This window comes from Colius striatus, chromosome Z (assembly GCF_028858725.1).
Source record: "Colius striatus isolate bColStr4 chromosome Z, bColStr4.1.hap1, whole genome shotgun sequence".
NCBI lineage: Eukaryota > Metazoa > Chordata > Aves > Coliiformes > Coliidae > Colius > Colius striatus.
In genome coordinates, this window is record NC_084790.1 from 32,331,197 (window position 1) to 32,344,609 (window position 13,413).

A 13,413-nucleotide genomic window follows, 5' to 3' on the forward strand; every position below is an offset into this window, starting at 1 on the left:
TGTATTTCCATGCCCAAATGGATCACGTGCCAAGTCACTTACCTGAAGTGGGAAAGTACCGTATCTGGAAAAAAAAAAAAAAATCCCGTGTACTTTTTTCCCAACACTTATGGGGAACATTTTTGCTTCCGAGAAGAAATGTTCAAGAGAACTTTTTTTGGGGTGCACTGCTATATTTACTGCGCTCAGAGCGCGGCTACCCGACAATGCCGCGGTGGCGGTGAGCCGCCAACATCGCCCAGCCCAGGCCCTGCCCCCCCGCTGTTAAACGCCTCTAAGAACGTTGCGTGGCTCCCGTTGCGGAGGAATCCTTCTCCCCTACGTGAGGCTGCCCTGGCCGCCAGACACACCGAGGCAAGCAGTCGACGCGGCTGAAGCGCGGGAGCAGGCGGCGAGGACCCAGGGCGGCCTCAGCGGCGACACCGCCAACACGAGGGTCTCGCCGGACGGCGGGACGACTGGAACGCGTTCCTTGGTGGGGCGGGGGCGGAGCGGGCCGGGCTGCACCGCACCGCCCTCCTCGGAAGGAGGGGAAAGGCGCCACCACCTGTCCCCGTCGGTTCTGGCCCGCCCTCGGTAGTGTTTAGAGGAGCACTGCAGGCCGGTGTCGCTGGCAGTTGGTGCTGGGCTGTGGCACGTGGGCGCTATGAAGGGTGGTGGTATCGAGAACCCGGTGTTTGAGCCGCCCAGCCCTGACCTCGGCCGCCAGTACCAAGCGAACCCCGCCGGGGCAGACGCCAGCGTCGTTGAGGCTGAGGAGGGGCCCTGCGGGTGGGGCCGCTTCGCCCCTAAGGCTCTGCAGCTCTGCAACAATCCTGAGGGCTACCTGGCTGCCTACAGCCTCCTGGCTATCTTCCAAGGTAACCCTTCCCTACCACCTGGCCCAGAACTGCAGCCCTGCTGCCACTCTCCACATCCCCTGCGGAGCTGATCTCTGTTGGCTTTGTGTAGCTGTGGGGCAGGCCAGATGAGAGCCTGGGCTGGGGAAGGCAGGGGAGAAAGCAGGGGTGATGGGCAAGGGGAGATGCAGGATTACTCCAGCTGTCCGAGTCTGGTGCTGTTGCTGAAAAGTGACAGTAGTGGCTTCACTAAGAAAGTACCCTTGTGCTGGATAGGGAAATTGCTCATGGAGTGTTACCCGCTGTACTTGACTCTTTCCTTCTTTTTTTTTTTTCTTTTTCTTTTCTTACCTACCTTTGTGACTACTACTGAGTCCACAGTCCCGTCAGCCTGTCAGCTCAGTGCTTCATCCCCTTGTCTATATTGTGCCTTTGTTGGTTACAGGGAAATGGTGCTCCATATGTGCCTCACAGATTGAGATGTATGAGCCAGGGAGACAAAGTTGTAGTGTCCTGGCATGAACTTTGTTATCTGCTTGTCAATTAAAAAAGATATCTAGGTATTGTTATATGGGATTTTGGGTAATTAAGATGGCTTTAAAAAAATCTGGCTTTGTTCTGTAGATCTCACTGCAGCCATCTTTCTAACATTTAACTAATGACTTAATTTTGAGGAGTTTAGATTGCTCTTAAGTTGTATAGTTAAGCTTTGGCTATTCTTGTCCAGATATCTTGTTTTCTTTAGAAACATTGGTTAGAACCTTTGCAAACCAGAGGCTTAGAAAGTAGCAGTAATGGCTGAGGGGGAAGTGAAGCATTAGCATACTAAATGTACAAACTTGAGATTTGTAAAGCTATTTGTCAAAGGGAGCTACTAGATTACTATTCAGAACCCTTCAACTTTATTGTATTAGCTAGAAAAGAAAACTCTGTTTCCTGAAAAATTACAAAGCTTTCACGCTCATCCGTGTTGCTCATAAATAATGAAACAGTTGTAGAGAGGTTGAGGGCAATGTAGAAGATGGTGTTTGGTACTAGAAGTGAAGGCAGCCTATACTGAAGATATGCAAGATATGGATGGCTGTATTCCTGCCTGGATCCACACAGAGATAATTGGGATGTTTTGAGAAGAGTGAAGCAGGAGGTTGTGCTGAAGATGTATAAGGATCTGGCCACTACTTGTGTTGCTAGGAGAATCTTTAGAAGAACTCACTGTTTCTCGGTATATGTTTCTGTGAACTCTTTCTGATTTCAGCCTGTTTGAGATCTGGTCTTTTCTCAGCGTACCCGTGTTTTAGAGAAACATCTGGAGATTTTTGGCCAGTGGTGGTTGTTCCTTGAGTGTATTGAAAGGCCGTGCTACAGCTGGTGGGACCAGGAGGTGATAATTGTTGCAGCTGTCTTGCTGTTAGCTCAAATTTATTTTCTCTAACTTAGTAAACAGAGAGGGAGGGATAGAAGAACTACCTACAGGGCAGATTTCCATAGCAGCTGAGTAGTAGAAGATTTCTAGGTCATGCACGCATATCTTTACAGCTTAAGAATACAAACAGACAACTAAAAATACTCTGAATGCAACACTGAAAAGTTTTGTATTATATTACACTTGACAAGACATCTTGACTATTTCTAGCACTGTAGCAATATTTCTTAAGATTTATTTTGCTATGCTGAATAATGGATTTGATGTAATTTAAATTTTATCTCTCACTGGTAGTGGGGATAGGTTCTCAGTCACAAAAAGGTCTTGTATCCTAAGAATCACAGTCCTTTTAGGATGCTGTGAGTGTTGGCTATGCCACTAATCCAGGTATTGTTATCTAACTGTAGATATATGCCAGACCTCAGAAGTACCTATCTAATCTAGTTCAAATTTAGAGCCTTAATGTAAGGCAACTTCTGCTGCTTGTTTTGAAAGCTAACATAGACGTGGCTATTTTAGACCTGGTGGCATTCTTAATGATACATTATCTGAATTTTCTGATCCAGTAGCTTTCCTGTGGCTCAATCGTAGAAAGGAAATTGGGCACTGAAGATTCAAGCTGCAACTCTTTTTAAGAAGCAGAAATATCGAAAATCATTTCTGGACAAGAAATTCAGTACTGCATGTGAAATTTTGTGAAGATATACAGGTCTTGCAGCTTCAGAGTTTATATAAAAGCACGTGAAGAAACTGGGAATTTGAAGTTACTCAAGCTACTACTGTACTCAGACTGTGTTTATTTTACCTTCCAAACCATCACAGAGGAAGTTAAAATATATCTATAAAAATTGCTAATGCTACTGTACCTCTAGGGAAGTTTGTTGTAATGCACTGAAGAATAATGAAGGAATCCTTAACGTACTTTTGATACATAGAAGTTGTTATACCAGATATTTTACAAGTTAAAGTAATAGATGCAGTGACCTGATACATGTGTAGATTTTTGAGTATATGTGTCCAACTGGAGGTGCGTATTTATAAGGTCATTTTTAGCTGTCCTAGAAAAGAGGTTGTTGACATCATTACCACCTGAAAAGTATTTCAGCTTCTCAAAAGATTCCAGGTGAAACGTAACTCTTCATTTCTGACTGTTTCTGTTTCAAGAACATGTGAAACCTGTATTTCCAGAACAGAAAACATTTCTTTGTGTAGAACATGATTACATGACTAATACCTGCTTTCTGTATAGCACTTAGAATTGCATAAATTTATGATTGCATCTTGTAATACAATAAACGGATATGCTGCAGTTCATAACTTCTATTTCATTTGCTACTACAACTGTCTTCCTATTTTGACTACAAGAATGACTGTTTATATCTCATGTCAGTAATAATTTTATTAAACAAAACAACAGAACCACTGTTTGAGACTGGTTCAGTATACTCTCAAAACTTTGGATAGCTCTAGTGTTTGTACTCTGATCAGATTGTTACTGGAAGGACCCTTTAATTGTCTCTGTGCCTTTTTTTTTTTTTTTAATTAGGTGTCTGAAAACCACTGCTTTAAAGTCACCATGCTTATAAAAACTGTAGAGCACTTTTTTGTTAAGTAGATGAAGAAAAAATACTCTTGTTTTTCATTAGAGCAAATGAAGTTGGTTTATGATTAATCTGGATTTTGTGGGTCAGTACACACTGTATCTAAGCTTCTAACAGATATGGCAGGACAATAAGTTTTGGATGAAAATACTTAAAAAATTGTTTCTGTAGTACTGTTTAAGCATTGAGATATCCTTATAGGATATTTTTCTTAGATCAAGTTAGTATCAGCCAGGTTCTATCTTTCCTGAAGAGACTTTAGTGATTAATCACTAGATGATGGCTTTGGAAAAGTTTTGCTGCCATTCATCACATCTACATTTTTACAGATGAAATCTTAATTATCCAATAAAATTAACTGCAGGGTTTTATGGCCTTTAGGCTGCAAATTAAAGGTGGCAACTTAAACTACAGGTAAAAAACAATGTGCTGTGTAACAAGCTGATTACAGAACTAGAAGACAACTACTTCATATGAATGTTTTAAAGCCTTAGTAAATGCTTGAAGTGCTGGCAAATGGGAAAAAACTTCTTTGTTCATTCCTTCATGCTAGTATTGTTCTTTAGTCGATGTTCCTTAAGAAGAAAAGAGAGCTGCCAAATATATAAATAATGGAATATGAGGAATACCTGAATAATTCTGTTAATCCCATTTGACTGTCATGGTCAGACTGACAGGTGACATTGTTATCCTTTATTAATAGGCTGTAGTAGGATTTTAGGAAATTCAGATTGTGCCAAAGGTTGCCTCATTGTAGGAGTGTTTAGCTATAGTGGGGATCGCACTGACAAGAAAACTTCGGAGTAATAGTTTTTTTTAATATGTAGAGCAGTCTGGGCAGATCTGTTGAAATTCAGCCTCTGTAATTCCACTTCTGGATGGTGCAATGCTTGTTGAAAACTAACCTAAATCCATTGCTGCTCCCAGTCATCTATCGTCTTGTTCTTGGAATGACAATAAAGAATTTACAGTGTTTGAATTTTAGAAAGAAGGATAACTACAGAACCTGTGTTTTGAGAGATGCTCATCAGTCATCTGTAACAGAACACTGAACCTTGCTTGCAACTGTGATTCTAAGACTTTAACTTTTTTTCCCACGATAAATATTTTGTTGTGGTCCCAGTTCAGTTCATGGTAGCCAAATTAATCAGGCACTGTTAGAAAGTACATCTATTAATCTAACTTGTAATAGAATTCCGTTGTGGGACTGCTGGAAGTGAACTCCTATGAGTTTAGGTACTTGATCCACATACAAACAGAATGTGAGGCAGAATTGAAGAGCATCTACAATCTGTCTACAGGGAGCATTTTTGTAAAAAATGGATAGTGTTTATAAACATGTACCAGCAATTGTAGCTTGCTTCTCCTTTTGGATTGATCTTTTTGAGTTTGTCTTTGCTTAAGTAGGGCAGCTTATGTAAGGCCTTTTCTCTAGGTTGTCTTATGCTTCTGCTTCAGGGAACCTTAAGATTCAGCAGGCAAACTGGCAAACTTTTTTTCTGTTAAATCACCTCAGTTGCTCTGAAACCACTGAAAAGTATTCTTAAATAGCTTTACTTTTTTTTTTTTTTTTTTTTTTTTTTTTTTGGTATGATAAGAGAAGGATGTCTGTTCAAAGACTTTGTCTCCCCTTCATGATGGCAGGGAGGAAATTATGTTAGTTTGACAGTAATTATTTGAAAGCTATGTCCTGAACTTGCTTCAGTCACAACTTGTATTCTAATGAAAGTCATAACCTTGAGCAATTTCCTGTTAATTTGTACAGTATCATATGACAGTGTAATGAATTCTGTTTGAAATCTGTGTGTGCTTCAAACTGAATCTGGAGCCTTAATACATGAATAGAGTTTGAGGCGTGGTATTTTGCTGGCTTAGTACATGTGTTGAATCTTTAATGCCCACAGGAGAGAATGATGTTGAATAGGTCCTGTGCAGTTTGGCTGGTTTAAGTTGGCACTGTATGAATCCACTATATACCTGGATTTTAAAGCTAATAATAATCTTAAAAAATAGCTTTGTAAATTAATTAATTTTAGTCCTTCTATCATATAATTGTAAGTTTACCTTTGCAACTCTTATAAAATTAAATTACCTCTGACTAAGTATCTTTCTTTTTTTTTTTTTTTGTAGGTATTGTGGTAAACGGCCTGATTAACATTAGTATCTCAACAATTGAGAAGCGTTATGAGTTAAACAGTTTTCTCACTGGCTTAATCTCTGCGAGCTATGACATTGCTTTTTGTATGTTGTCACTGTTTGTATCTTTCTTTGGAGAAAGAGGACACAAACCACGATGGCTTGCCTTCTCAGCATTTATGCTAGGATTGGGCTCACTTGTATTTTCCTTACCACACTTCAGTAGTGGAAACTACCACTATGGAGCTAAACTTGAAGGTAAGCTTAACCATATACTTAAAAGATTATTAAAAAAAAAAAAATCTCTGTAGTGGTGTGGTGCATCTCGTAATTTAGTACAACATAGTTAGTCTTTGTCTAAGTTCTAAAAATAAGGTTTCATCTCTAGCACTTGAAAAAAAACCCGATTCTGTGAAATACATAAAAATTCAAGAGTTGTCTCTGCTTTGTGAACTTTCCTTTTTAGAGAATTGTGAATGTCAACATCAGTTCATCCTCATAAGCAACAATTTGACTTTCATTGATCAATGCCATTAATTCATCTTGAGTAAAAAATGATCTGGCATTTTTTTGTGAATAGGAATGCAATTTAGATCAGTAGTGCAGAGTAAATATTAATGGAAAGCTGTTAAACTTACTGTCTTCATGTTGAAAGGTGATGGCATGTTGCAGTTGTGATGGGTTTTGAACTATTAAACATGTCTTGAATAATTCATTAAAAAGTTTCACCAAACTTTTCTAAAATGCTCATTAAAACTTGTGGCTTTCTTTGAAGTAAAGATGGAAGCAACAGTACTGAAATCCTGGGAGTAGCCATCTCACAGAGACTTTGCATGTCTTTTGCCATAAACCAAGACTTTCAGTGTGCTCAATGCTGATTGGCATCTCAGCTTAGTGACACACATGTAACTCATAAACATCCAGGTATGTTTAAAGCAGAATGACTTAATCTTTTAGGGTAGTCTTAATTGTTATTGCAGTGCTTAATCAGATTTATGCTTTCAGTGACTAAGCATATTAGAGTGCTCACTGAAATAATCAGCTATTAAGCAATCTGATGGAAAATTCTCAGTCTTCCAATTTTTGATTCTCAAATTAGGGTTTTTTAAGCATTAACTATGTCATACACATCCATGAGCTAAATGCTGTAGTGGAAATTTTAAGTGGAACATGTTTGCTCCATGGTACTGTGAGACGACTGATTTCAAGCTGTGTTGACTACTGTAATGCAGGTACCTATGCTACAACTGTGGTGAGCAGATTTAAGGACTTAAGCTGACTTAGACAGAACACTATCAAAGACAATTGTCCACAGAACGCAGGGAATGTGTGCACCATGACAGGCTTGATGTAATTCAGGTGCTGTGCGATAGCATCTTTTAACAGTGAAGTAAACTATAGTACATGATTTTATAGGATGTCTGGTTTAGCTAGTTCTAATGTTGATAAAAGCTCTAAACTGTACATGCAGTTGTAGAACTTGATAGCACCACACCTCAAAAAATTATTATTTGTCTAAATGAGTAGTTTATAGAGGTGTTAATGTATTGTGAGTAAACTCCTTTATTTGATGCTCTGTATTAAAATCTAGCACCTAATTCATTTTTCTAACAGCTCGTAGTTGGTTACTTGATTATTTATGTTCATCTGTTGTATTTGCTGCAGGTGAAATTCACTGTACTTAAAACTTCAAAGTGTAGTTGACTGCAGTGTTTAAATTGGTGGCCAGGTTAATTAATAGTTCTAATCTGGAATATAAAATACATCTAGCCTCCAGCATAAGCCTTATAAACTTCCTGGAACTTACTGTTTTACCTAGAGATATTAATTTAATTTTATTCTGAGGATATACAAATCTTACTCTATAAATTTCATTGGAAATATTTATCATAGTAACACCCTTTAGAAATAGTTTAATCCGTTTTGTATTGAGAGAGCTAACCAGTGGTTTATCCATTTACAAAAATATTTAGGAACGGCAAACATGGTTTTTTTTGTAATTTCCAAAAAGGTTTCAGATTCAGATTTGTAACCTACCTGTAACCAGCTATTTATTATGATAACTTTCTTACGTTACATTGGGTCGTTAGTGTCTCGGCTGGCTCTGGTATTTGTGGTCAGGAGCTCCATCTAGTGTTGTATTTATAACGAGACAAGTCTACATTTGGTTACCTGTAGACAGTACAAAAAACTGTAAAAACTGCAGATACTATAAGCAATGCACTTTTAAACTTATGTCTCAGATCTTATTGAAACATCCTAAAATTTGTTGAAGATATCTGTTACAGAAAATATGAAATGTGGATCTTGACACATGAAAGATACCATATATGTGAAGACAGTCAAGCACTGGAACAGATTATTCAGACTCTTCAGTCGGTGTCTCTGAGAGATTTTACACAGACCCTGCTTAGTAAAATCCTGAGCAACTTGGTCTGCATTTGAGTTTTAGATTAGGAAGTTGGACACCTTCCTGACACCTCTACCTACTTGAATCCCTTCAGTAAAGATGTGAATGATGTATTCGTAAAATGGAAATATCTCTGTTAATAACAAGTGTTAGCCATGTAAATTTAAATATGTGTGCTGTGATTTGAGACGAGAGAGAATGACTTGAACATGTTTCTTCAGTTTTGTTTTCTTCTGGAAACTCAGTTGATAAGTCACTTAGCATCTGAGAGCTAGTGAATCATCTTGGAAGGACATTAATTGATCTTCCCAGAACATGCCAAGGACTACTGAAGAGTGAAGAAGACTGGTGATAGAATGTGTGATGACAGCCTCTAATTTGACTGTTTTTTCTTGCACTATCAGTATGTCTGCGGTTTTCCTGTTTATTTTCCTCTCTGAGGGAGAAGATTTGATTAATCAAATATTGGACAGCACTGCTGTTCTCTGCACAGATCTAGTTCTCTATATCACTTAGAAGTTAATCTTCATTCAGCATATTTATGGAGTTTTGAGTGAACTTCCTGTTCAAGGCTTAAAGGGGAAAGAGATTTTTAAGTTTAAAAAGGAATAGAAACAAAACTATTCCTTATATCTTATTCCTCACAACTCCCTTTAAACTGTTCCCTGCCTCCCAGAAAACAAAACCTCCATACACCTACTGGCTGTAGTTTATGATGTCAGTAAAACTAGTCATGACCTATCTTAAAATTGCTTAAACATCTCACAGTTGATTACACCCTCCTGGCTACTATGTTGCATTAGAAATTTGGAAATATTTTGATCTCTGTGTAGCTTGAATTCAGGTAGATGTTAGATTAAAATATGCAAGAAGGTTCGTAATAACTAACTCCATTGGATGAGGTTGCCTTTAATACAGTTCTGCTCTTTAAAAGACAAGTCTAATCCACTGAATTTTAGAAGGGAAAAAAGGTGTAATGCAAAAAGGTAGTTAAAAATGGCTATCTGGCCTTCTTGAGCCTCTTCCAGAGCTTGCCTTATCTGAGATGAGACTTTCTTGATCATGTAAAAGCCAGTGCCTTCCTTCTCTACCGTTCTTACGACAGCAGCAAACAGGCTTGTGAGTCTAATCCAGGTTAGATTTAACATGTGTCACCAATCTGCTTAAGCCTTGGACTAATACAAGAAGAGGGATGACATGAATGGTGCCTTTGACTTATAATGGTTTAAAATAATTGTGTATTTTTCTGGTAAATCATCTTTGCTTTTAAACTGTTTGTTGGAAACACGAAATATCGTCCATGACTCTACTCAGTAACGTATGTGTACTTGTTGGCTTCGATAATAATAAAAAAATCTAATAGCTGATACAAATAAAATTATTATAGTTACAATACAGTGCATATTGATAGTTCTCTTAATTTTATAGTTAGACATGATTATGTGATTCTGAAAACAAACTAGTGTGATAAGCTTTTCTTATATTAAGATTGAGAAATTTCCCAGGACCCATAAACAGAAGAGCTAGAAAACTGAAGGAGATAGAGGCTATAATAAGTTAGTTACACAATGGCACAGATTTTTAGATTAACGTAAATAGACATCAGGGTGGGGATGGGGATTCATGAAAAACCACAGTCTATCAAGACTTTGACTGCTGTTACCATAGGTAATCTTATTTCATGAAGCTATTTCTAAATCTGAAATTAGACTACACTTTTGTTGTTTAACATTGTTCATGGCATTTTCTTGCTCTGCATTACTAGTTTTCTGGTGTGTATACTTTAAAAAGATGTTTGTGTACTACGATGAAATAACTAACTAAATGCTGGGTTAAACTTGCCCAATAGATATTAGAGGCTAACTTGAAACTGCAGGTATATGCCATGTATGTGCTCTATATGAATATGTGTATGTTAACAAGGTATTGTTGGACATAGTTTTAGATACTGTGTGTGAGAAATGCACAAAGTTAACCTGCTTCTAGACTTAATTTCCTGCAGAGAAGAGGAATATTGCTAAAGAAAGCAAACTGGCAGTAAATGGAAAGTATACTTTAAAAGTTAATTTTCAGAGTAGTGATTCATAATAAAATGATTACCCATGTGACTTCAGTAGAGCATTAAAGTGAGAATTGTTCCTAAGTGGAAAGGAAGGAACATTTCAATGACTCTTTCCTTAAAGTGAGGTTTTCCTGTTACTCTGTATTAGCCAGCTTCTGTCCAACAGCACTGGATCACCTGTTGTGTGAAATGTGATGCCACCACCACTATGGTGCTGATCCTTCTGGAGAAAGGGCGTGATGTCCATGGGTACATTTATAAAATCTGTGTAGGCAATTATCTTTAAATATCTGCTGTGTGGCAAGTACTTCTTTTTGTTTTATGTCTTATGAGCCCAAAGTATGAATAAGCTGGCCCTTTGCTTAAGTAAGATGTGTTCTCAAATATGAAAGGACCTGAGAAGAACAATATAATAATTTTGTAGCAAGGTATTGAGAAATGATTAGTCTGGTTGTCTGATCTGAAGGGTGTTTTCATGTATTTGTTTGTTTCTACCAAACTGAAGAATTTATCCTTTTCCCTAGGATTGTAGTTTTTTTGTGGAAAAACCTGGAAATAACCATGATCATCTTTTTCATCTTGTCACTTGGGACTGTCTGCTACTACAAGTGCAATGATAACAATAGGAAGAGACAAGAGAAAACATACTGCTTGTCTTTATTTCATAGTGCTGAATATTACAGGAGTAGAGGCAGCTGTAGACTGTTCTACTCCTGCTACACTGTATGCATGCATGTGTGGACAAGTATGGAGTCTACATCAACTTCTCCTGGAGATATGGCAGTGTATTCTCAATGAGAGACTTATTTTTTTTCTTTTTTAGGGAAATGCCTGTCAAAATAGTGTATGTATTATGTGTCTTTATTACTGACTGCACGTTATTCTTCTGTAGTCAAGGGTTCCTCAGATTGTTCAGGCTGCTCTGTCACTTAAGAGTGGAAGTTGTTGTTATTGCTCATCAGAATCAATATAAGATACAAGAACAAAATGAAATAGGAGTGTTCAGTAACCTTTTGAATGATCATTTGATAGTTTGTGGATTTTTGCATATACGTGGTCAGTAATGCTTTCAGCAAGCCAAAATGTTTTAATAAGGCTTACACCCATCTTTCTCTCCTGATAAGAAAACAAAAATCAAGCCATGATATTTCTTTTGGCAGATACAATGTTGCTTTAGAAGGTTAGGTCATTGTTATATAGTATATATTAGTAGGCCCAAAAATTAAAATGGGACCCTGACATAAACAGCACTTCGTATGTATTTTTGGCTTTCAGTACAGGTTTTTCCTCACTTGGACTGTGTCTGAGTAACAGAAATTTTAAAAGTCTTACTCTCTCTGTTTTTCAGACACATGTCAAATTACAGGAACAAGCTCTGCTAACTTCACTTGCAGTGCCAGAACAAAGTCTTCACTTTCCAACTATCTGTATGTCTTTATCCTGGGACAGCTACTGCTGGGAGTTGGAGGAACTCCACTATATACTTTGGGGACAGCTTTTATTGATGATAGTGTCCCCAAACATAAGTCTTCCCTTTATATAGGTAATTTTTAAAGCTTTTTATACATTATCTGGATAAATCATAGACTGTGAAGTCTTCCAAATGATTATATGAATTTCTCTAATTAAATCAATACTGTTAATACTTAACCTGCATAAAGTACATGTATATCAGTTAACTGTGCAAGTTAGATGTTAGTCTGCTCTAAGTATCATCTTTTCAATAGTTATTTTGCAGAATATAAGGATACTTTGTATACCTCTCTTGTGGTTTTTATGTCAGTAAATTAAAGAGATAAGTGATTGTTGTAGCCTACCTGGTAGCAACAGAATAAATTGGAGCAAAAATTAGCTTTTTAGTGTTCAAAACTACTGTGTATCAGATCAGTAGCTAAACTTCACTTTATCTGGACGAAATACTGAAAGTATTGAAAGTATTTAATTGAAAAGAGATTGCCTAGAAACATGGAGAATGTGTTTGTCTTACTGTGGGGTTGTTTGAAAACTAATGAATACTGATTCTTAGCAATGTTTTTTAACCTTTCCAGCATTCTCTGGGTTATATGTGTCTTTACTGCCAAGTTACTTTCAATCTAAGTGTATTTTCTATGGCTACGAATATATTTGCTGTTTCCGCCATTTGAGGTTTAAGCTTATACAAGTAGATTAGCTATATTAGTAACTCTCCAGAGAAAGTCAAAGGGTCTTGGATTCCTGGATTATTTTCTAGACTAAGTCAATATTTTTAGGGGACAAAACTGAGGTAGTTTCTTTCATAGAATCACAGAATTGTAGGGGTTGGAAGGGACTTTTTGAGATACCTAGTCCAACCCTCCTGCAGAAGCAGGTCCGCCTATATCAGGTCACACAGTAACCTGTCCAGGCGGGTGTTAAAGACCTCCAAGGAAGGAGACTCCACAACCTCCCTGAGCAATCTGGTTCATTGCTCCCTCACCCACACAGTAAAATAGTTTTGATTATTATTTAAATGGAACTTCTAGTATTCCAGCTTCATCGCATTACCCCTTGTTCTCTTGCTAAATACCATAGAAAAGGGATGCCCCAACCTCCTGACATCCACCCTTTAGATATTTATAAATGTTAATAAGATCACCACTCAGTCACCTCTTCTCCAGACTAAACAGCCCCAGTTCCTGTAGCCTTTCCTCATATGAAAGATGTACCAGTCCTCTGATCATCTTGGTAGCCCTGTGCTGGACTCTCTCCAGCAGTTCTCTGTTCCTCTTGAGCTGGGAAGCCCAGAATTGGACACAGTATTCCAGATGAAGCCTCACCAGGGCAGAACAGGGGAAGAAGAACCTCCATTGACCTACTGGCTACACTCTTCTTTATGCATCCCAGGATGCCATTGGCCTTCTTGGCCATGAGGGCACATTGCTGATTCATGCTCATTTTACTATCAATCAGAACTCCCAGGTCTC

The 13,413-nt window shown here is 38.0% G+C and overlaps 1 protein-coding gene across 1 annotated transcript in view; it reads left to right on the forward strand.

Annotated features, from left to right (window-relative positions):
• Positions 1–646: 646 nt before the first annotated feature.
• The window catches only part of SLCO4C1 (solute carrier organic anion transporter family member 4C1), a 34,038-nt gene continuing 21,271 nt past the window's right edge, over positions 647–13,413 (forward strand). The window contains exons 1-3 of the mRNA XM_062018881.1: positions 647–860; positions 5,994–6,257; positions 11,820–12,014. Coding sequence (XP_061874865.1) covers positions 647–860; positions 5,994–6,257; positions 11,820–12,014 — 673 coding nt within the window. The remainder of the gene's footprint in view (positions 861–5,993; positions 6,258–11,819; positions 12,015–13,413) is intronic.